At 38.3% G+C, this 21,375-nt stretch overlaps 1 protein-coding gene across 3 annotated transcripts in view; it reads right to left on the reverse strand.

The window, feature by feature from the left end:
- The window catches only part of ZNF385B (zinc finger protein 385B), a 138,692-nt gene that overhangs the window by 44,252 nt on the left and 73,065 nt on the right, over nucleotides 1–21,375 (reverse strand). For 2 of the 3 annotated variants that reach the window (XM_062578806.1, XM_062578807.1), the window contains one exon: nucleotides 11,341–11,471. In XM_062578806.1, the coding sequence (XP_062434790.1) occupies nucleotides 11,341–11,471 (131 nt within the window). Of the gene's footprint in view, nucleotides 1–246; nucleotides 261–11,315; nucleotides 11,472–21,375 lie in introns of all 3 variants that reach the window. The other variant, XM_062578805.1, reaches the window with a different exon arrangement.

Consider the following 21,375-nt stretch of genomic DNA (forward strand, 5'->3'; position numbering starts at 1 on the left):
GTGAACTCTGCCATTTACATGCTCTCCTACCAGAACTCTACACGTTACGATGACTGATGTAGTTATACGAGTGAATACATGTACTCATCAGAACACATTTTAAATGTCCAGTGTATAATCAAATAGTGCCGAAAAACCTAACAAAAAAACAGGAAAAAAAATCAAATATTGTGATGTGATAGCCTATATGCTCTGGCAAACGCAAACAGCAAGAATCTCTTTTTATATTAGTGCTGCTTTTGTCACAACACAGAACACATCTCTCATTGGGCTAATGCTAAGTGTAATTTACTGTTGAAGTGAGCAGTATACTGTTATATATGTCCTTGTTTATTTTGCATTTCACGGAACAGTGAGTCAGTGCTGCTGACTTGCACTACTTCATTTTATTGAGAGAAGTCTGCCGGTGTTCCCGGGTTATCAGCCCTGCTTGACTAGCTCAGTGTGTCATCCTCACCAGCATCCTCACCCAGCTTCTGTTTGGCTAGCTTTATTTTTTTTTTCCCTTCCCCTAAACACCATCCTCCCGTATTTCTATTTCAATGTTCCTCACAGTGGTTTGGAGTCAGAGAACTCAGGCAGAGGTAAATGGCTAGTAATTGAGGATCTTCATGCATCATCATCTCTCTCTCGATCTCTCTCTCCCTTTTATTTATTTATTTTTTAATTCTATATCCACATCTTTCCTCCAGGTGTAGAAAGGTACCAGCACGCACTTCTTGCATCTGCCGAGACAGAAGACAGACCACTAGGACTAACAACTCCTTTCCCTCTCACATGGTTCCCGAAACATCGTACTCTGCAGATAGACCAGCTGAGTGTAAATTCCTGCTGCGCCTGCCTCTCCCTCTCTGGATCAATTCAGCTTAGCTGTGGCTGTGATGGCTGTGACCACCACACACTACTAGTCAGTGAATTCAGCCAAAAGGTATCTTAAAACAAATCAAAAATCTTGCTATAATTCATTTGCTTACACGTCAAATAATACAGACACCCATGAAGAGCTGTTAGAATAGCACTGCGTACGTAAAAAAAAATTAAAAATTAGAAAATTTGGGAATTTACATTGCTACTTCATTCCTTATACAAGAACACTAAAAGGGCACGTCTCAAAAGAAATGAAATGCTAATAAATTTGGCTTCATCATTTTCCTTTCAGAAGTATTGGTTGAGCTAATTTTATTTTTGAAAATCTGACACTATTTCTGTTCACAAGATTTCAGGGCAGGAATAACGGCATGTGGGACGCTGCTTTTCCGTGTCCTCCTAGGGGCAGGCAGACTCCTCTCACCGCTTTTCTACATTCGGTCCTACAGCATGATGCAGAATCACTTGCTGTGCTACCCTCTTGCATGTTCCCCTTTTAAAAAAGCACTTTGCAGATTCATAGTGTTTTAGTCCAGAAGGAATCACTACGTCTGATTTCCTGAATAACGCAGGACATGATTTTACCCACTGGAGAGTTTCAGCCTTTCCTATTACGAAGTCCAATAATTTGTGGTCACCAAGAGCTTAAATTTTAGGGAAAAGGGAAGAAAAATCCAAACCTTGATTTAAAAGTTTCCAGCTACAATAAATGCACAACATCACTGCAGAAGCTATGCTAATGGTCGATTATTCCCACAGTTAAAAATCCTTGCTTTACAGTGTCTATTATAAACTGCTCGACCTAGTTGTGCTTCCCTGTATTAGATTAAGTGCACCCTAACGTCAGATACCTTCTGAGCATGCAGGTATTTATACACTGCAATCAGATCAGCTCTTAACCTTCTCTTTGACAAACTAAATAAATTAAGTTCCTTAAGCCTGTCATTATTAAAGCCTCAATTCATTTTGTAGTTTTTCTCTGAATCCTCTTCAGATTTTCAATATGCCACTGAGGTGTAAGCACTAGAAGTGAAAATAGTATGCTCAAGTATAATTTCTCTTTACCTACTTAATTAAAACTCATTTCTTCCAACAAGACCTGCATTAACCTTTTTGCCTCAGCATTACCTTGGGAGGCATAGCTCTGCATATTTACTAGTATGACCATTTAGCCATCTTGTGTGCTAACACTCCGGATTTTACCAACGCACATCCTTCCACAGCCTGGGCTGTGCTCTGACCCAATTAGAGAGGGAGCCAACTGAAATATCACTACTCTGTGAATCTTCAGTTGGCGTAGATACTGTTTCAGTAGGTTTTTCACTTAGCTGAATTTTGCAACACTTTGTTGGAGCCTGCTCAGGAGGCCTAAAATGAGTCTCAGTAGAATTTTGCTTCTCCTAAATCAGTCGAAAATAGTGATTTAGACCAACATATGCAAAGGGAACAGTGTTCCATGCTGCCCAACTGATAAAAAAAATAATAATAAAAATCATGGATCTTCAGCTCTTTTGCTGTCCTGTCCTCTCCCTCCCTTTGTGCTTCACTAGCTTAAACTAAGAAATTCGGTTATTAAAAAAAGCAATAACCAAAAAACAGGTAAATATTCTAATCTCTCCTTTCCCCTCCCTTCTGCCCATATAGCGCAATTATGATAAGCAGAAAGGTCAAAAGAAAATTGAGAAATGTCTTTTTTCTTTTTTTTCTTTTTTTCAGTGCTGGGACTGTTCTCCCTCCCTTTCCTCCCCTTCACCCACCTATATATTTACTACATATTAAAAATAAATTCTAGTTTAGAAAAACAATTTATGGAACCTTAGAAAAAACATTCTAAAAATGAGTTACCACTGGTGTTAGAAATAGTCATGAAAAAGATAATTAGAATTTTACATCTGATCTCTGTGAAAGACTTTTCCAAACAACGGAAGAATGGGCGAGACACCACAGCAAAAAAATTTCTGAATCAGGTCTCATTTTCTTAGATGGCTTATTCACAGGTGAGTGCTTAGATACCTAAAAGGATCGAGTTTATAATGTGAACAACAACTGGGGCTATCAACCAGCTAAGCATCGACAATCCTTTGGTTTACAGAATTAATCCTTACAGTAGGAAACATCATGGTTTTGCTCCAGACAAGATATGAGATTTTAGTAGTAGATGGAGAGAAACAGAAAGATGCTGAAAATGTTTTAGGACAAAAGCAGGGACACACATCCAAATAGAGAATCAGGAAAAATGTAAATATCTGAGGTTCACTGCTTTCTTTTGTATTAACCTGAATTCAGGTTCAAGTATTAAATCAGTAGCTTCTTTTTTAATCCATCCTGATCACTCTCCTGCTACAGCACAAAACTTTGTACCTGTAAGATGAGTTTTTAGGACCACGAAAAACCAAACCTGAGAAATAGAACAAAGTCAAGTACAAAACCTAATGGTTTTAGCTAATCCTTAAGGAATATGACAATTTCCCTTTCTTTTGTGGCTCTACTGGCTCACAAGTTTAACTGTACATGAGTTACTTCACCTGACTAAGCCCTACATTATTCATCTTTAAAATTGAGATAAAAGTATTTACAACCCACATCTTATTTAGGAAGGCCTAAATAAGATGTTTACAACTCTTCAAAATCCTCTGATAGAGGATGCTATATAACTGTTATTTATTATTAAGCACACTATTATTCACGATACTCAGCTTTATTAAGCTAAACAAAAAACACTACCAAAAGCATCTTGCCTCCAGATGCAGCAAAAAATAAAAACATTCCACAGTTTGAGACTTGCAGGAACTCAAGCCAATAACATACCCCAAGAGTAAAGCTATTCTTATTCTGCTGTCTGTTACCATTTGACCATAAAATAATGTGAACCCACAAAACTGAAAAATTACCTTTCAGCAGAATCCTGCCAAAAGACTCAAGTCTAGGAGCTTACAGTGGGAAAAGTTTTGATAATGTGTGGACTAAGCGAGACTCTTGATTTTTGATTTGATATTGGAAATGACCCTTTTCCTCTTGACAGTCTGCCCTAAGTTTTCCTGGAAGTTTTCTTGCTCCCAGACTGCTAAGAGCACCAATAATATATAAAAGGGAACGGTGTCCCGTTAGCTAGACCTGAATCACCTTTATAACCCTGAACTGTGCAAGAGAGGCTAGGGTCAAACTCACGGCCTTGATTAAGTCTGTGAATAAGAGAGACTAAAGACACATGAAGCCTAATCGTTTGGAATAAATTAATACTATTACCTTTCACATATTGAAATAAAAATCTAGAAAAATAATAAATTATACCAATACATATTTGAATGTAAATGCATAAAATGCCTGAATATCAATGCGTAAAATGGCTGAATATCAATGAGAAGCAGTTCAGAACTGAGAATTTTGTGTTTTGGCTGACAGCTGTCATCCACTCTTTGCAGTGAGTTAGGACTAATAATTCTTTCTTCATTTAAAAGTCAGCAATGAGGTTTTTGGTTCTAATTTGGGTTTTTTGATCAGTAGAATGCATTACCCCAACAGCTTTTAAAATGCTTTTAAGAAAAATGCTTTTGATTTAAAAAGCCCTGTATTTAGAAACAGATCTTCGAAGGAATATTCCATTTCTAATCAAACCTGTCCTGAAATTAAAAAAAAAAAAAAAAAAAAAAATTGTGATTTTATATTAAATCTAAGTAAATGAAATACAAAGCTGGCAAAGGCATAAATCTTTTTTTTTTCTAACAAATATATGAACAAGATTATGTTCACACGTATTCCACAGTGCTAATATGGTGAAGCTAAAGTCCTTGAAACCTCCACTGTGAGACCACATAGACTGCATACAGTAGAAGATCAGCTTGAGTGATAGATCTTCAAATCAGCTCTGCTCAGGTGATTGCAATGGGCTGCTCAGTGCTTCAAACCTGCATATCAGCAGCTTTCAGGTGTGCTACAGAGAGGCAGGTTTCACACTACGACTTTAAATTGCCATACTGTATTCTAAAATTGTCATAAGGTTGAGAGTATCTAAAAACAAAAGACCACTAACTATATCCACATTCAGAAAGAAAGCATACAAAAAGAATTAATTCTATGCTAAATTCTTATTATTTCTCAACTAATAATTAACACCTTAGTTCTTGGTTTCTCCTGGAACAACGCAACGCAGCTCTAAGTGAGAGCCAGGAAAGCCACCCACCAAAAGCAGCCAGGTTGCATAAGCTGATACTTCGTACTCATTAGACAAACACTGAGAATTTAGAGTTTTATAAAGGTTTTCTAGAATTTTTATTAGGGCAAGAGATCTTGTAAGCAGCAACTATTGAACTCTTTAAGTATAGTGGGTGCAACACACGTGGCCTGTTGGTCTTAGGCTGTAAATCCGCTGCTGCGGCTGCTTCCCTCACAGCCTATTTGCAAAACATCCCTCAATGTTCTAATACCTGTAATACAGCTAACAAATCTTGCTCTTTAAACAGCTTCTCTGCGTCATGAACACATTACTAACATGGGAACGAAGCAACTCCATGACCATAAAAGCTTCTTAACTTTTCTCTGTGCTGACCAGTAAAAGAAATATATGCTGCTGAAACGTCAGCGAGACTAAATCCAAGCTAAATACGGAGATGGGACATATAGCAAAGAAACAGATTTTCTGGAGGACTTGGAAAATTATAGGATTTGTATGCGGAAGCTGTAAGTTTGTAAAGAATTAGGCTGATGACCAAATTACTTGTATTGGCAATAACTAAAGTAGCAGTTTGGGAACAGCAACTTTTCAAAAACCACACCTTGAACACAGAGAGCCTATGAAGCAGCTAGGAAAAGGATATCCCATCTGTTGATTTCTCTCAAAAGGATATCAATGCACCTTCTGTTTAGAGACAGGGGGATTTATCTGGTTACTACATTAGCAACTTTGAGAATGACGCTAATCCATCCAATTTCTATCAGAGAAAACCCAAAGTAACCAGAGTCTTTAAACAATGATAAACATATAAGGAGAGTCTCCTTTAAAGAGGGTTTGTATTATTTTAGGAAGATTTATTTTTAAATGAGAATAGTATGTATTAAAGTCTAGGCATAAAAAAATATTTAATTGCTTAACAAAGAGTTGCTCTTTGAAGAGAGCCTTGACAGGAACTAGGGAACTTGCATTTTTAAACTGAAATAGCACAAGCTGTAACACCTGTCAAACAAGGATTGACTGACAACTCCCTGCTTTTAGCTACAATTTTTTTTCCATATCTAACTCAGTTCATCTTATCAGGTGTTTGCTTCAAGCTGAGTATTTATTGGAAGTTTCATCAGAAATAATGTATTTTGTGGGGAAAATACACTGTTTGGAATAAACATGTTACAGGGCCTCCAAAGGCTGAGCAGAAATCTTCCAAAAATCGCTACCATCGTTGAAAAAGGAGGTCTCTGCTGGCTTGCATCAAGCCAGAGAGACGAGGAGAGATTCCTGACAGTGCAAAAAGAATAAGGACACAAAGAAAGGGGAAATTGGAAAGAGGAAAAACAGCAGAAAAACAGATCTGCAATCAGACAATGTTAGAGGAGAATAGTTAGAGAGAAGGAAAGCAAATCGGAGCTAAGGAGAAGAATAGCAGCAGCTTGTGTTTCTAGAACCTAGGCCTTATCATGTGGCTCCCAAGGCTCTGGTTTCCTCCTGTAAGAATCTGGGAAAACATGTTTTTTTCTCTTTCACTACCTGTTCTATATAAAAGGTAACAGGCTGATTCCTCATGCTGTAGGCTGGGTGATTCAGCACACAACTGGTTGATAACATCCAGTTGGCTGCCTCAGTAATTTGTTCCTGCTGTGCTCCCGAGTGTGTTTTGGCATTGCAGCAGTGTCCTAAGTGGTTAAAATTCAGGTCCTGCTAAGGAAACAAGAGCTCCTCTAGCTATAGCAGATTGCCAAAAGTAGAACAGGCACTTGCCATGCTGCAGAGAGAAGTCAGTGATAGCACTGCACTGGAGTCCTACCTTCAGGCCTCCATTTCTGGCTTGGTTCCTTCAAATTTGATGGAGAAAGAAGGTAAGCTAGATAGGCAGCAGATAAAAATGAGGGATATAAATGAAAACACAGAAGAGCAGAGTGCAACTGAGTCCTTCTGAGGAGTATCCAGGGATAGTCCAGGCAAGGTTAATGCTGGAGTCAGAGAAATCTATGTTTCTAGTCAGCTCCTCTTTCCCTTCCTGTAGCCCCCTCCAGCTGGCTCACCTTCAGTGGCAGCTGTAAAATACTTCTGGTCTACTTTGCAAGGGAGATCCAAGCTATAGTGAAGAATCAGCATTGAAGAGAAATAGATACTGAAGCAGTAACTAGGCCACATTAACCCCTGAGTCCTAGAAAATATGAAGGTATAAACCAGCAGTTAGAAACCAATCATGATCTAGTTAAATGGAGAATATTTCACTAATGTGAAAGCTACAAGAGATTCTACAATCTTTGATTACCCTTGAGGCCATAACAAACTCTGAAAGAAGCATATGAAATGCTGGTTATTTTCCATGAAGATAGAATCTCAGAAACTGCTGATACTGCTTTTATGCAGACTGACAGTCCCTGGTTGTATTACTCCGATTTAATTTGGATCATCAAGTGCTGCTCTGATTCCCAGTCTACTTTGAGGAAGGTTTTGGAGACTTCTAGGGCGTATACAACCTTTATAGGGAGATACAGACTGATCATTAAGTTTGTTTTGCAAGATAAAGCCTTGTTTTTGACCACTCTCATGACTGCGTTGTGATAACCTTCCTTGACATGATCACGTCTTTTCCTCATTCAGTCCACAAGATGGATGACACGAGAAAATGAATCATAGAAGTGCAGGAAAAGAATGTCATACAAGGTGAAGCAGTGTGGTAAAAGAGACAGTGTGTGCAAATTCAAGATTACATTATAATAAATGTGCAACAGGGATAAAATTAAGATTGCATAGTAATATGAATTCTGATTTTAACTAACCTTACCTGACTTCAAAGTCTTACGGCTCTTTCAGTGTAATCAGTATGCAAGATGTTAAATGTTTAGAAATTAAAATCATTTTAACATCTAAAAAAGAGCTCTGTTTAAACAATACTTCTTTGTACAGCACCTGTTACAAATTGGAGATACCAATTTGAAAAGTTCCTTCCCAAAAGGCTAGATCTCATTTCACAATCCATAGGAATATTTTAAATTATGCCACCTGAGAATTTGATTCAAACTGTGCATTTCAGGCAGAGGGGAATCAATAACTGAGACGGAGCTTTTAGAAGCCTGAGGCCAGGAAAAACACGCTGCCCCCTTTGGATCAGGTGCTGCCATACTTCTATGCAGAAAATAAGGTTCAAGTTGTGACAGAATAATATCTGTCCTGTTCTGACAAAACTGTTTGCTAGTGCTGTAAAAAGAGCAGCAAAGAAAGTAGCTCTTCTGCAATACCTCTCTGCTTGGAAGCCTTTATTCCGCACTTAGAAGATCCCTTTCTGGCTGATCTGTCGCAACAAAAAGGCACCCTTACCAAGGATTAAAGGCACGTATCCAAAGAGTGAGTACAATCATTCTCCAACTTATTTTGCCCATATAATAAGCAAGTCCTAAGGTACCTATCTCCTCTATAAAGGGATTTTTTTCTGGTATTTCTAGTTAATATATTTTACCTGATTCCTGCCCTGGCAGCTGTTGCATCAAGCTCTTACACAGAAACGTTTCTTTTTTCAGGTCATTGCAATTAAGTTAGAAACTACATCCTGACAAGGTTTAGAAAAAAAGGTTTCCATACCTGAGTGCTATTGAAAAATGAAGAGTTGAATCCAGAGTTTTTGCTTGAGACTTGATTTCTTTTTTCCACTTTCAGTGGACATATGAAAGCACGAACAGCTGCCTGATCCAGCACTGCCATGTGCTTCAGGGTCCTCTCAGTCCTACTGAAGGCAAAATGATTCACTGACCCACACTAGAGGTTTCACTGTCCATACTGCTTTACATATAGTCTTGTGAGTGAAATGTGTAGATTTCCAGATTAATCCATAAGGTAAATGGCAACTTTTTTTTTTTTTTTTTTTTTTTTTTTTTTTTTTTTTTTGGGAAAGGGGCAAAAAATTCTTCTACAATTATGCTACTGCATAGGATGAAGAAGACAGGGACTTCAGAACATACATATTATGGGTTATTGGATTCAGTTTTGTTTAGTCAAATTCAGTATTTTGGAAAAAGCTACCCCATCTTTTCTTTTTTTTTCTTTTCTTTCTTTTCTTTTTTTTTTTTTTAACAGATCGTGCATACTCTATCACTACTTTTATTTGCAGAGGAAAAAATATATATATCTCTATATATATAAACATGGAAGTCTATATTTGCAAAGATTATGTTAAGTTACAAAAAAGGAAATGCATGACAGCTGGTGTTCACTGTGTCTGTCAGAAGAGAACCATAAATGATTTAGTTTTCCAACAAGCTTTAAATAAAGCCCATCATAAAAGACCATTAGGGAAAACTTGCACCTGCAAGATAAATGACAATATCCGTGAATTAGAAATAGAATAGTAGTGAACTACTGTTCCTCAGCAAAGAGGTGTTAAAACATCGTGTGCCTGCAGTGCATAGCAGTATGATTTTACATAGTTATCAAGAACTCCAAGGGAAGAAGCAGACAACGAGTTGACAATGTTTGCTGACAACCCTAGGCCTCTCTTTTCACCAAAACCCATGGAGGTTTGGAGGCAAGTGACAGGTGTGAAGGACAAACACTAAGAATTAGGCAAACGGAATGTAAGCCAGACAACTCTAAACTAGCGTATATACACAAAACCAGTCTAAATATCCAAATAAGTCTTCCTCTAGAGGCTCCTCAACTCACATAGTTAGTAATACCACTAAGCAAATAATGCTGATGGACTCTACAGCTGCAATATCCCTGAAGAGGTTCTCAAAGTCTTTATGGGCAGTTCTACAGAAAACCTCAGCTACAACAGTACCATTTGAAAGCAAATCAATAACAAATAAAGTTCTCCAGTTTATTAGAAAGAGGATGAAAAATGAATACGAATTAAACCATGCCTAGAAGACAAAAATGACACAGCCATCTTAAAATTGCAGAGTTTTGTTTGCACTTTAAATATATCCAGACTTGTAACGCTTACCTCTTTGAACACATGTATATGCATATGCCCCTGAATCTATAATATGTACAACCCCATATCTTCCACCAAAATACACAAGCTTTCCATTTGTGTTGTGCGATGTTTCTAGTAATAGTTGCCAGTGTTTATAATAAAAGTTTGGGCTGCTGACCTTTGGCACAAGTTGCCTGGTACATTACCCTGTAATCATCCCAGAGCGTGTGTTATAGCACAAGGCCTCTCAGCAAGATTTATTTGCAAGCCGTGAAGAAAAAACCCTCTTGCTGGATCAACTTCAGACAGAAGGTAAGCTTGCAAAAGGAAACAGCTGGCAGTAGTTCAGTCAACTCCTGTCTGGTGGTGTTGATAATGCGCCCTCTTCCACCGCCGCCCCCAAAGTGACAATGACAACGACGATGCTGTACAATTTGTGCAACAGTCACATACAAATCATATTTGTATACAAATCAAGAACAAATCATATTTACTTACTGGATAGAAACTATTTACACAGTGACAGGAGCTGGTCTTCTTCCTGTTGCTATTAGCCTGTTACCTGCCAGCTCATTCCACGTTGAATTATCTTCACACGTGGAAACTTGGTTTGCAAACGGGCAAAATATTGTTTTTGGTGGACTCAATAAGTGTAAGATGATAATTAAACAGCCATGAAAGGCAACAGCAAAAAAAGGATTTAGTAACATTCAGACCCTGTTTATGAACCTATTAAAGAAGTGCAAACTACAAAGGAGTATATTCTTGTTATTGCCGCACTGAAAAATGTAGAGACCTACAGCAACATTTGACATTATTTTAGCAATAATATTTTACTGCAGAAACATTAAGAAAAACCTGAAAATGCCTTAACATAAAAAAAAAAAAAAAAACAGTGGATTAACGTTTTTCACTTTGGCTGCCTGCATAATTTTAGATTTTATTATTATTGTTGTTCACAACTTCACTGGTTGTATAGACTTAGCTTGATTTCAGTCAGAGGATCTACTGTCACATTTATCAATTAGCTTTTGCTTTTTTTACATTTTTTAAAATGCAAAAACATACATGGCCATTCAAACGCACCAAAGGATTCCACTGCTCATTAAATCCATGTTGTGTTTTTTCGTTTTTTGGGGGCTTTTTTCCTGCAATGTGCAAAACCATCCCAGCAGGCCAAGTTTAAAAAGGATTGGGCCTATCTGCAGCGAGAAGATTGAGTAGCAGTCTGTCACTGTTCCACACGCGAATGGTAACTCCCATAGCACAGATTTCTCTAAAATTGTATCCGTAATGCACAATTTTAAAGCAGCTTCAAGTACCGGATAGTTGAACTGGTTGGAAAGCACACGCTGAAACTAAATGTGGAAACACCTTTACTTACTGTGTTAAAATTTGGGAAGAATCCAACAGCAGAACTGCTGTCCACGGGGAAGGACACAAAGGGTTTGATATCCAGGGAAGGCTGCATCATCAAGGTAGGTGTGCGCACAAGGGTGGGCAGAGTCGTAGTGCCTGCCAAGAGCAAACAAAAGCAGGAATTCAGAGTATTCTCCTTCCACATTACATGCTGCATAGCTATCTCCTCCTGACACAACCTCTGAGAAAAAATACTGCACAGAGGTAATAAAGTGCCTTTGTAGGAGCTAATATCATTAAAAGAAACCTATTTCCACACACTATAGATGAGGCAGAGCACTCTCCCATGGCTATGGCTACTCAGAGGCTGAAGAGGAGACATATGGTATATAAATCACGCTGGCAGGTAGAATAAATCCTTTCTAAAGCTGAAAATTTTTTCTATGCCAAAATGGCTGGGATGAGCACCTATAGAAGTCACATGCTTTTGCAATTCATGATTGCCTATTAGATTAGCTAGTACAGACAATGTATGCAAGCTGAAATCAAGAGGCTTGTTTCAAACAGCTAGTAGCATGTTTATTTTTTCTTTTCTGAGAGTGAAGTATCAGGTGCTGCACAAATATCTTTTCACCAAATATCTAAACAAATTCCTTGTGCTTTCCAATGCAATGACACTAGCAGACAGAAAGCTATTATACACTATTAAATAATCACATGGTATGAAAATTAACTCCAATTTCTTTACATGCAATAGAAAACAACATTGTCTTAATAGAAGCCTAGATCTTTCATTCTAAACAGGTGCTTTCCAGAATTGTACATGCAGAAACCATTTCTGTATGCACCTGAGCACCATTTTCAGCACAACCCCGAAGGAATGAGAAGGTACAGATGTCCAAATATTTATTTATAATGAGCTGTCTGCCCTATTTGCACAAGAGTCTGCCTGGTGTGCCAGCTATGCTTGCAGGAGTATTTTTTTTTCCTGAAATCAAATCATTGAAATCAAAAACGCAAAAGATATTCTCAGTTTCTCCTTTCTATATTGAATAAGTAATTCAATACTGACAGGATATGAATGTCCCACATCTACAAAGGAGGAGTCTGTCTCTGCCTCTCCCGTAGGTCCTCTTGGCCACAATTCCCCCGTAATTCCCTCCTGCTCCCACCTACCAATGGAGCCCATCAGCTGCGGGAGGACAGTCCTACGTTGAGGGCATCTTTGGTCTCAAGCAGAGCTAACACAATACTAGTACAAAGCACATTGTTCTGCATAGAGCTTGTCCAAGCTTCTTAAATCTAGTCAGGAAGGGGAAAACAAGCAAGCAAACTAGGCAATTTTCCCACTCTTCTCCCATGAAATCAAATCATTCGCATCTACTTGCAAGTACACATCTTCCATTACAGGATCTCCCTTTCTCCCTGTGAAGGGCACAGGAAACTCAAGTCGGAGGAGACATTTTCCTTCTTTTCCTCTCACCATCCTGCCTCCGCACACAGTGCTTCAAACCCATCCAACCGCGCTGGAGAGGCTGGCTGAGTTCAGGACCGAGAAGTGGCTCCTGGATGGCCGAACACTTACATCTGCCAGCCCTGAGCACGCATTTTGTAGAGGGAAGACAGACAGTCATTCTGATGACAGCTGCAGCACAGTAAACGTTATATAATGGTCTAGCAGATTAATAGCAGGCTGTAATCTATCCTCTTTGTTTCTTGTGCAGGAAGAGTGTGATGCTCGCAGAAGGATGGGTCCCCACAATTAGGGAGAGAGAACTATTGAACAACATCTCAGCCGAGTTGCACCACTTGAAAGGAAAAATGGGGTTGAGCTACACTATTCCAGAGTATTTTCTCCTTTCTCCTATCCCAATACTTTCAAAACGTAAGGTTTGTTTCAAATCTGTAAGGCAGTTAAACCCTGCATTCTGCATAAACCCATGAAATTCACTGACAGTTGTGCTTAATTCACTGTAAATCAAAGTATTCAAGTGGAGTCATAAATGCCAAAAAGCTAAAGGCTGTCTAACATGCCTATAGTTCCTTCTTTATCTGTAATGAAAAAAATACATCAACAAGAAAGTAGTGTTTCAGGGGATTTACCCAAAGAAAATGTCTTCAACTGCAGAAGTGATGATTATTTCTCCTAGCTGGTTCTGAAACAGTAGATTTACATAATTTGGATTTCAGAGTTGTAGGCACACAGCAACTATGTTGTACTCAATTATGTAAAGTATATAAACTGCCATCATCAGTCTAAGTTCTGTGAGTTTCTCTTTAAAGTTCATAAGCAATTAAACATCTATTGAGTAAAAAAAAAAAAAAAAAAACTGTCCTCTCTTTATGTATTCACACTTCGGTGAAGCTATGGTTATGTATTTTAACTACATTTCACAGAAAAACATATAACAGATTAGAGTCAAATTGTGACTGACATTTAAGAAACAAAGTTAAGCTGAGCTTAGAGCACCTTTAACTGAGGTACAGAAAGTACTTGGCATAAAAGGAAGTTTTAAAAAAATAAAAAAAATGATTAGCATCCTTCTCCTGTAACAACACAATCTTCTTAATACTCCTTAGCTGAGTACAGATATTTCATATGAAAAATATATTTGAAATCTGCCTGTATTTTTTCAGTCCCCAGTGTTTCCACTGCCAGACTAATATACGATCAAGTAGATCAGGATATACTCAACGACAGCACGTAATACAAGAACATACCCATCCTGGAGACCGCTTAGTAGAGCCACTACTCATAGAGAACTGTTCTACTCTTACCAGTGAAACACCAGTGACCCTGTTTGACTGGAGTTTGGTTTTTAGACTCACCTTTAAAAACCTCTGAAGAATTACCAGATAAAGATGACCTACATTTCAGGTAGAATCCCTGCAGGAGCAAATTACCGAGTCACACCGAGCAGGGCACGGCTCTACACTAGCATTGCTCCAAACGGTCAAATATATTCCCACCAGCACCCCGTCAAATCTGTATGCAAAGCTGAACGAAGCAGGAATACTGGCACATGAAAGATGTAGCTGACAAGCTGCATTATCATTATAAATATAACAGATGTTTACCATTTCATTAGCATTTTAACGATAAAGACAATTTACCATGTCAAACACAGCTTGTTTTAAACTACTTGTAAATCTTTGGCATAAATATAACTGATCTTTCTTGTAAATTCATTTGCTCATTTCAGCTTTGTAATTTTTGAACAGTATTTTACCTTTCTTGTAACTTCTATTTTCCCTCCCACAGCAGCAGTTACCTACGTACAGAAGACAGAAGCAGCAGACAGACTTTGCTAAAACGCACTAATCCTCCTTGGTCCTTTTTACCCTTGCCTAAAAGGAGGAAAACAGGTTTTCCTCTCAGCAAATGACCCCAAACAATTCTCATTATACCGAGAGTTCTTCCTCCTCCAACACGTACTCACGTCAAAAACAAGCCTCTGCAATAACCCCTACTTCACTTTAATCACATACATTTGGCTTCAAATATCCCGTCGCTCACTGGGCCACTGAAGTTTTTGCCATGGTTATGAAAGGCTGTCGCCTTTAATCACTCGAATTTGATCCGTCTCTAACAAAAAAGGCACGCAATTAATAGATTAAGTGATGAAAGTGATATTTTGAGGAAGCAACTGCTGCTGGAAGGCCTTGTGCAGGTCACCGCCACGGCAGCACTGGTCTCCCGGGCCACTGCGATGGGCTTTACGTGCAAAGCAGCACGGCGGCAGCAAACTCCCTGCTGTCCCCTAGCGTGGCCAGGACGGCAAGTCTGCAGCGGCCGAGACTGCCACCGTCCCTGCTTCGGCAGGGCCAAACGCACTTAACCTCTGCTGCGCTTAATACTCACTCTTCATCTTTTTCTAGCAAGAGCGGTGTCAAGTTTCAGTACAATCTGAGCAATAAAATCTAAAAGTTTTTCCCTTTTTATCCTCCTGAACACTCCCTGTAAAAATATTATTTTTCTCCTTAAGTGCTTCTCTTTATTACCTGCATATATCTGATGTGTAATGCCTCCACATTACCTCCCCTGATTTGGATCAGTATCAGATCCAATTCCATCACAAGATTTACTCACCTAAAATACACTTTTTTTTTTTTAATAATAATCATCTTAAAGAAAAATTTTCCAAAAACAAATTACACTTTTTAAACTTGAAAGTATGCTCTTCAAAAGCCTTCACTGAAGGCAACTACAGAGAAGTCTAAAGCCGTATTTGATTCTGCTTTTTCTGCTACCTAAAGCTGTTACTATCCTGTTTTGATCCTCAGGTCCAAGGAAGCAGTTCATACTTAAACAAGAGCAATGAAAGAGTAAACAAAGCGCTACCAGGACTGAATTAATGTACCCAGCTGACAAACTGCTATGGACAGGACAATCTTACATCTGCTCCTGAGACTGCACGAGGCTGTCTTTGCTTAACTCGTGCCAAAGACGGACGGTATAAGGGGAGAAAAATCAAGGTGACCGAATTTGGGTTACTATCATCTACTACCATGTATTATTTCAGGAGTTGCACTGAGTAATTTTCAGTTTAGAAAGGCTATCCTAGCTTTCTCATCCTTGAGTTGTCTGACCATTTTGAGCTACGAAGGACCACTTCCTAGCCACTTGCAGGAATTGCAAGAATATTCTTGCAATATTGCAAGAATAACTAACAGGATGGACGAGTTCTGGGCTTTCTCCTCTCTCCATTTTCTTAATGCAGCATTTTTCAGACACTGCGTGAAACAACAGAGTCCCTTGAAGGGTACACGACAGTTGTCCCTTTGGTTTTGCACAGGTTGGCTGAATTCATTAGGGACTGCAACCACCCCACGCTCAGTCGCCCTGCCTTCAGACTTCCCACTGTCACCTCAATTTACATCGTTTGCCGTTAAAGCTCCGCAAGCCTTAGGACCAGGCAGGACATGTTTGAATTGGTCTCATGAAATGATTCTCAGAGAATTCAGCACGCATTCATCTATAATCTTCTTCTGGGGCTCTAAAGCTTTCAGTACAATTTATTATTTTGTCAGTAGAACTTTTGAACACTGTCAGAAATATTTAGTTCAGCGTGTGGTTCAGAAACAGTCTTATAAACAGGTTACAGCCAGAGGTAGTACCTAAGCTTTCACAATGAATAAAGCTCTCTTCAACTCCATTGCCTCCTTTGCCTTGCAAAGAAACAGTGCTCCAAAGAAAAAGAGCTTGCTGAAGATTTTTCTGCACTAATATTTATTTATATTTAGTCACTGTATTTATATTTGTAGTTTACGTACTTATATGGCATTCATCACCATAGCACCTGAGATCTTTCCCAATATCCAGCAAAAGAAATACTAATCTTTCTTCCTTTGCAGTGTGATCGGTTCACAGAATTTAGGCTATTTTTACTTTATTTGTATAGTTATGGCTATAAAGGGTATTACAGAATATCCTATGCCTCTGTGTACGCCTAAGAGACACTACACCCCCCAAAAAAAAAAAAAGTTAAGATCAAGTAATGTAATTTTGAGCTTCTGAAAGCAGCAGATGCTGGTATCAAAATGCTTAGGTAAAAAGCTATTTTAGAAGTATTTAATTAAGAATATCCATGGAGGTGAATTTTATGTCATTCACTTGTCTAAAAAGTAAATGCAACGTTTCTTAGTAGTTTTTTTTTTTTTTTTTTTTTTTTTTTTTAAGGACATCCTTAGCAGAACAAACATTTCTTCCTTAAAACATGATATACTATGATAGACGAGAGTTATTGTATCCACAGAGATCCTGGCTTGTTGAAATAAAGTAGTAAAGATGAGAGAGATAAGACCACTCCTTCAGAGTTTCCCAAAAGGCAGATTAACACGAACTTAAGAGATACTCTCCATCCAGGCAATGGAACTTATTTTTAAAAATAACTTGAAGCAGAACACCAGCACGAGAGACACGGCAAAGCCCTCAACTGACAACAGGAAAAACACGAAGAACTTCTATAGCCCCTGGGCACCATATGAGCTAATTCATTAATGAATGTGAATGGCAGTTCCTTTGAGAATTAATACGATTACCACCAGAACTACTGTTATGCACAAATCTTTCAAATTTGGAGAGTGCACTGAATTCATACCTCTTAAATGTTACTCGGGTATCAGTGCAGCAGTTGGTCCTTCCATTGGTTTGTTAGCTGATTTAAACAACACAAACCATACATGTCTATTCATGTTTGGTTATTAAAAATCACTACAGTCCTCAAAGATGTTTTCTCAAAAGCCCCAAGGAAAAACAGCAAGACCTAGTTTAGTGCTTAGAGCTAGCAGACAGCATTAAGCAAGAACCACCCCACATAACTAGCATAACACAAGATATAGGAACGCATTAACCCAGGTCTAACCTTGCACAGCAATATATCTATTGAAAATGATATGCCAAATATTTTGCATTCCATTCTGAGCTTGTTTCTCAATAAGCAAGTGTTGCAGCAAACCCAGAAGCATCTGATGCAGCTTGAGAGTAATGTACAAACTGTCTCTATATTGCACAGTTTCTAAGCTCTTGTACTCAAATATGATGTGTTTAAAACACATGGCGATTATGAGACTAGTTCTGTCCCGACAAATTAAAATGTGATTTCCAGTATGCCTGAGTGGGAACTCAGTGTTTTCATTATTATCCATCTAGAAATAAATGTATGATAAAGCTATGTTAACAGAATTATTTATCTTTTGTGTACAATCAGATAGCTTGAAATGAAGTATTTCTATAGGCCAAATATATGTAGGATTCCACCTAACTAGGTCAGTACAATAAATGAATTGAAATCTATATTGCTGAAATGTATGGCAGTTTTGACATTTAATCAATCCCCAAAGCATTACCTACTTACTTAATATCGATAATTATACACAGATCATTTACTATTAGAAAGAAAAAATGCACAGCTCTATATTTATCATGCATTTCACATATGGATTATAAAATTAAGATACAAAAAGTGTAGTCTAAATATTTCACAAAAAATACAAATTTACATTTACAAATGTAAATTTGCATGACCGCTCTCTTCATGTCTTTTGAAATCCTGGTGAGTCTCTGTTCCTGGTAATTTGTGCATGCCCATAAAATGATACACCTTCTCTCCCCTTTCACAACAAAGTTCACAACATTAAAGGGGCAGCACATTACAGAAAAAGAAGCCAGGCTATTAACAAAATATATAACACAAGTATCCTTTGCATAGATCTTTAACAGATATATATCAAGTGCAATGTCTGAATTTAAAAAAGAAAGACAAAAGCATAACTAGAATTTTAGCGACCTCTTAGCTTCATATCAGCATGCTGCTAAAGAGCCTGGCATATTGGCTGACCCCGATCAAACGTTCACCGCCGTCCGTACGAGCACTCATCCAGACAAGAACAAGACTTTTGTACTTGTACTTACAAGCAAGCAAATCACTACAAGACCAGACCTGCCTCATTAAAATATTGAGGAGATGACTTGGTACCATGTTAGCTTCTGTGAACTGTAAAGATTCCTCTGCTTATCTGATTGCTTTTCATCTCCGAAGTCTTACAATTGAAAAATGTTTATTTTGAAAACAACAATGTAGAATATAGATCATAAATACTATGCATACAGTTGTTATGAAGACAATCCTGGAAGAGCTGATATTTAAGACCTCTGCTGTAATAATATTTATGTTCATGAGATACATGTTAATATTTATTCCCCTAATCTCTACATTTAGTACCTCAAAAATCATGGAAAACAAATAATGTTTGGCCTTAAAAGGAAAAGGGTTTAACAACAGAAAGCTGTAATTTTACTATTTAGAGACAAATAAATCAAAACATTAATCAAGAAAATCTCAGTCTCCTTGCAGCTGTACTGTATTTCTAATAGTTTAAAATAAAGATAAGAATCCCTACAGGGTTTGCACAGAAGACACCAGACCAGATGGAGGGGGAGGCAAAGTCCAATAATTAGAACTGGAACAGATTATCTCGCATTTTCTCTGAAATAATTGCATTACAATTATCTGATCATAGCATTTTGAATAGCCCCATCCATCTCACACATTTGTAATAATCTCACTCATTTGGTTTGCAGAACGCATGACCCTCACTACTGTCCTCTCTCCCCCCTAAGTGCTACTCCGCTTGTGCTTTTGTAGCTGAGCAAGGAAACACTTGTGCCATACACAGCTTCATTTTGACAGCAATTTCGCTACTGTTCCACATATTTTTTTGCATTATTTTATATCAAAACATGTTTATTATCATTGGCTCCTTGTCAAGCCTAAGCAATTAAATAAAAGAACATCCTTCACTATATTTAGAAGAAGCATCCTGGCTTCAGTACAACTGCAATCTGCTATTATCAGTAGGTAGTATGGAAATATTTTTCATTTGTTTCATGAAAGAGCTAGGTTTTTTAGACTTCTAAAACAAACAAGACTATTTGTTTAACTGGAAAAAAAAAGTGTTATAACTTAGTACCACATAGTTAGTAAATTGGATTTTATTCTAGATGAACAGTGGCAACTATTAATAAATGCAATACTCCTTGTCCTACAGGAGCCCTGCCTGCACTGAGTCAACTGCACTTGCAGTCTGTACCCGTTTCCTTTCAGAAACCTCCTAGCTTGTTCAAATCTCTCTTCTCAGCACCCACAGGCTTCGGAGCAGCCCTGTCCTCCTCTGTTCTTATCAGTTCTAGGAAATGCTGCTTTGGAGTTGTCTCCTCTTTGAGATTGTTCAAGCATGACAAAAAACAGCTGCATCTTTTTCAGTTCTCCAGATTTCCTTTCTTTTGCCATCTGCACTAGGAGATTTCTTGCAATCCTGCAAATACCTGTCCTTGATTTGCTCAAATCGGGCCCCTTCGACCTCTTGCCTTTTCTACTCCCCAGTACAAAGGTGCAGTGAAAGAGGGTATTTGCTTGTTTTTCTGCTGCCATTTTTAAGAAAAAATCAGGGTATCACCACAACCGTACTGATGCCACAACTTTATCCAGAGCACAGGGCAACTTGCATCTTCCACTTTTTTTTTCTTTTTTCCTCTCTCTCCCCCTTTCTAGTTTCATATCCTTCCAGGCATCATGCCTGTGAGTATCACAGGAGGAAACACAGCGCCCCAGTCCCTCTCTGCTCAGGAGCCTGGAACAGTAACCAACCTGTGCCAACAGTTTACTACCACACTGGTCCAAATGCAACTGCTTTTTCCCCTGTAAGAACCTGTAAGAAGTGCAGTATGATGAGGAAGAGCTTTCAAAAGCCAAGTACTTTTATTTAGAAAATGGAAAAAGTATCAGGGAAGAGCCTAAAATCCCTTTTGATTAACACACTGTTTCATTATTAACTGAAACTTCCCTGTTAAGGAACAAGAAAGGCCCAATTTATATTATTTTAAAAATTCCACAGGTTGCAGGATGAGGCCTGGTCTCCATTTGCTTTTTAGAGAGTCTGTCTCCCCTACACGTCGCACATAACCTCATGTTTCTCAAAATCCAACCCTTATATCCTGAATTCTGGTACCACAGCGCTCAGCATCTAATTCTTAGAAAGCCTCAGCACAGGCTTTCTTTTAGCTAGTATTGAGGTACTATCTACAGAAAAATAACACATCTATCAAAGGAAATGCTACTGGGTGTCTGTTCTCTCATTACTCAGTCAAAGCTGCTGTGCCTTAACTATGGTATTTGGAGGATTTACATCTGCAGCTGATTTCTGACTCCTTATTCCCCTTCGGTACTCCAATATACCAGCTTGGCAACACTATACCAATTAGGGTAATCAGGGTCTAGACCCATACACCCTCACAGATGTCTCTAATCATTAACCAAAATGGACAGAATTTACAACTCACCTGCATGTCATCATAGCTCAGAAAAATTTTCCTATGTATTCCACAATCACTTCTGGTAAACTTAGCTGAATTCCTCCCTCTTCTCCCCCAAAGATAAAAGACTGCAGCAACAGGTAATTTAGGTTTCTCAAAGTGTTCTATTGCAATGGAAACAAGGTCTCTGCTGAATGAAATTCAGTTTTCCTTTCAATAAAAATTTTCAGTTTTTCAGAAAATTCA

Source organism: Rhea pennata, chromosome 6, assembly GCF_028389875.1.
Source record: "Rhea pennata isolate bPtePen1 chromosome 6, bPtePen1.pri, whole genome shotgun sequence".
NCBI classification, from domain to species: Eukaryota; Metazoa; Chordata; class Aves; order Rheiformes; family Rheidae; genus Rhea; species Rhea pennata.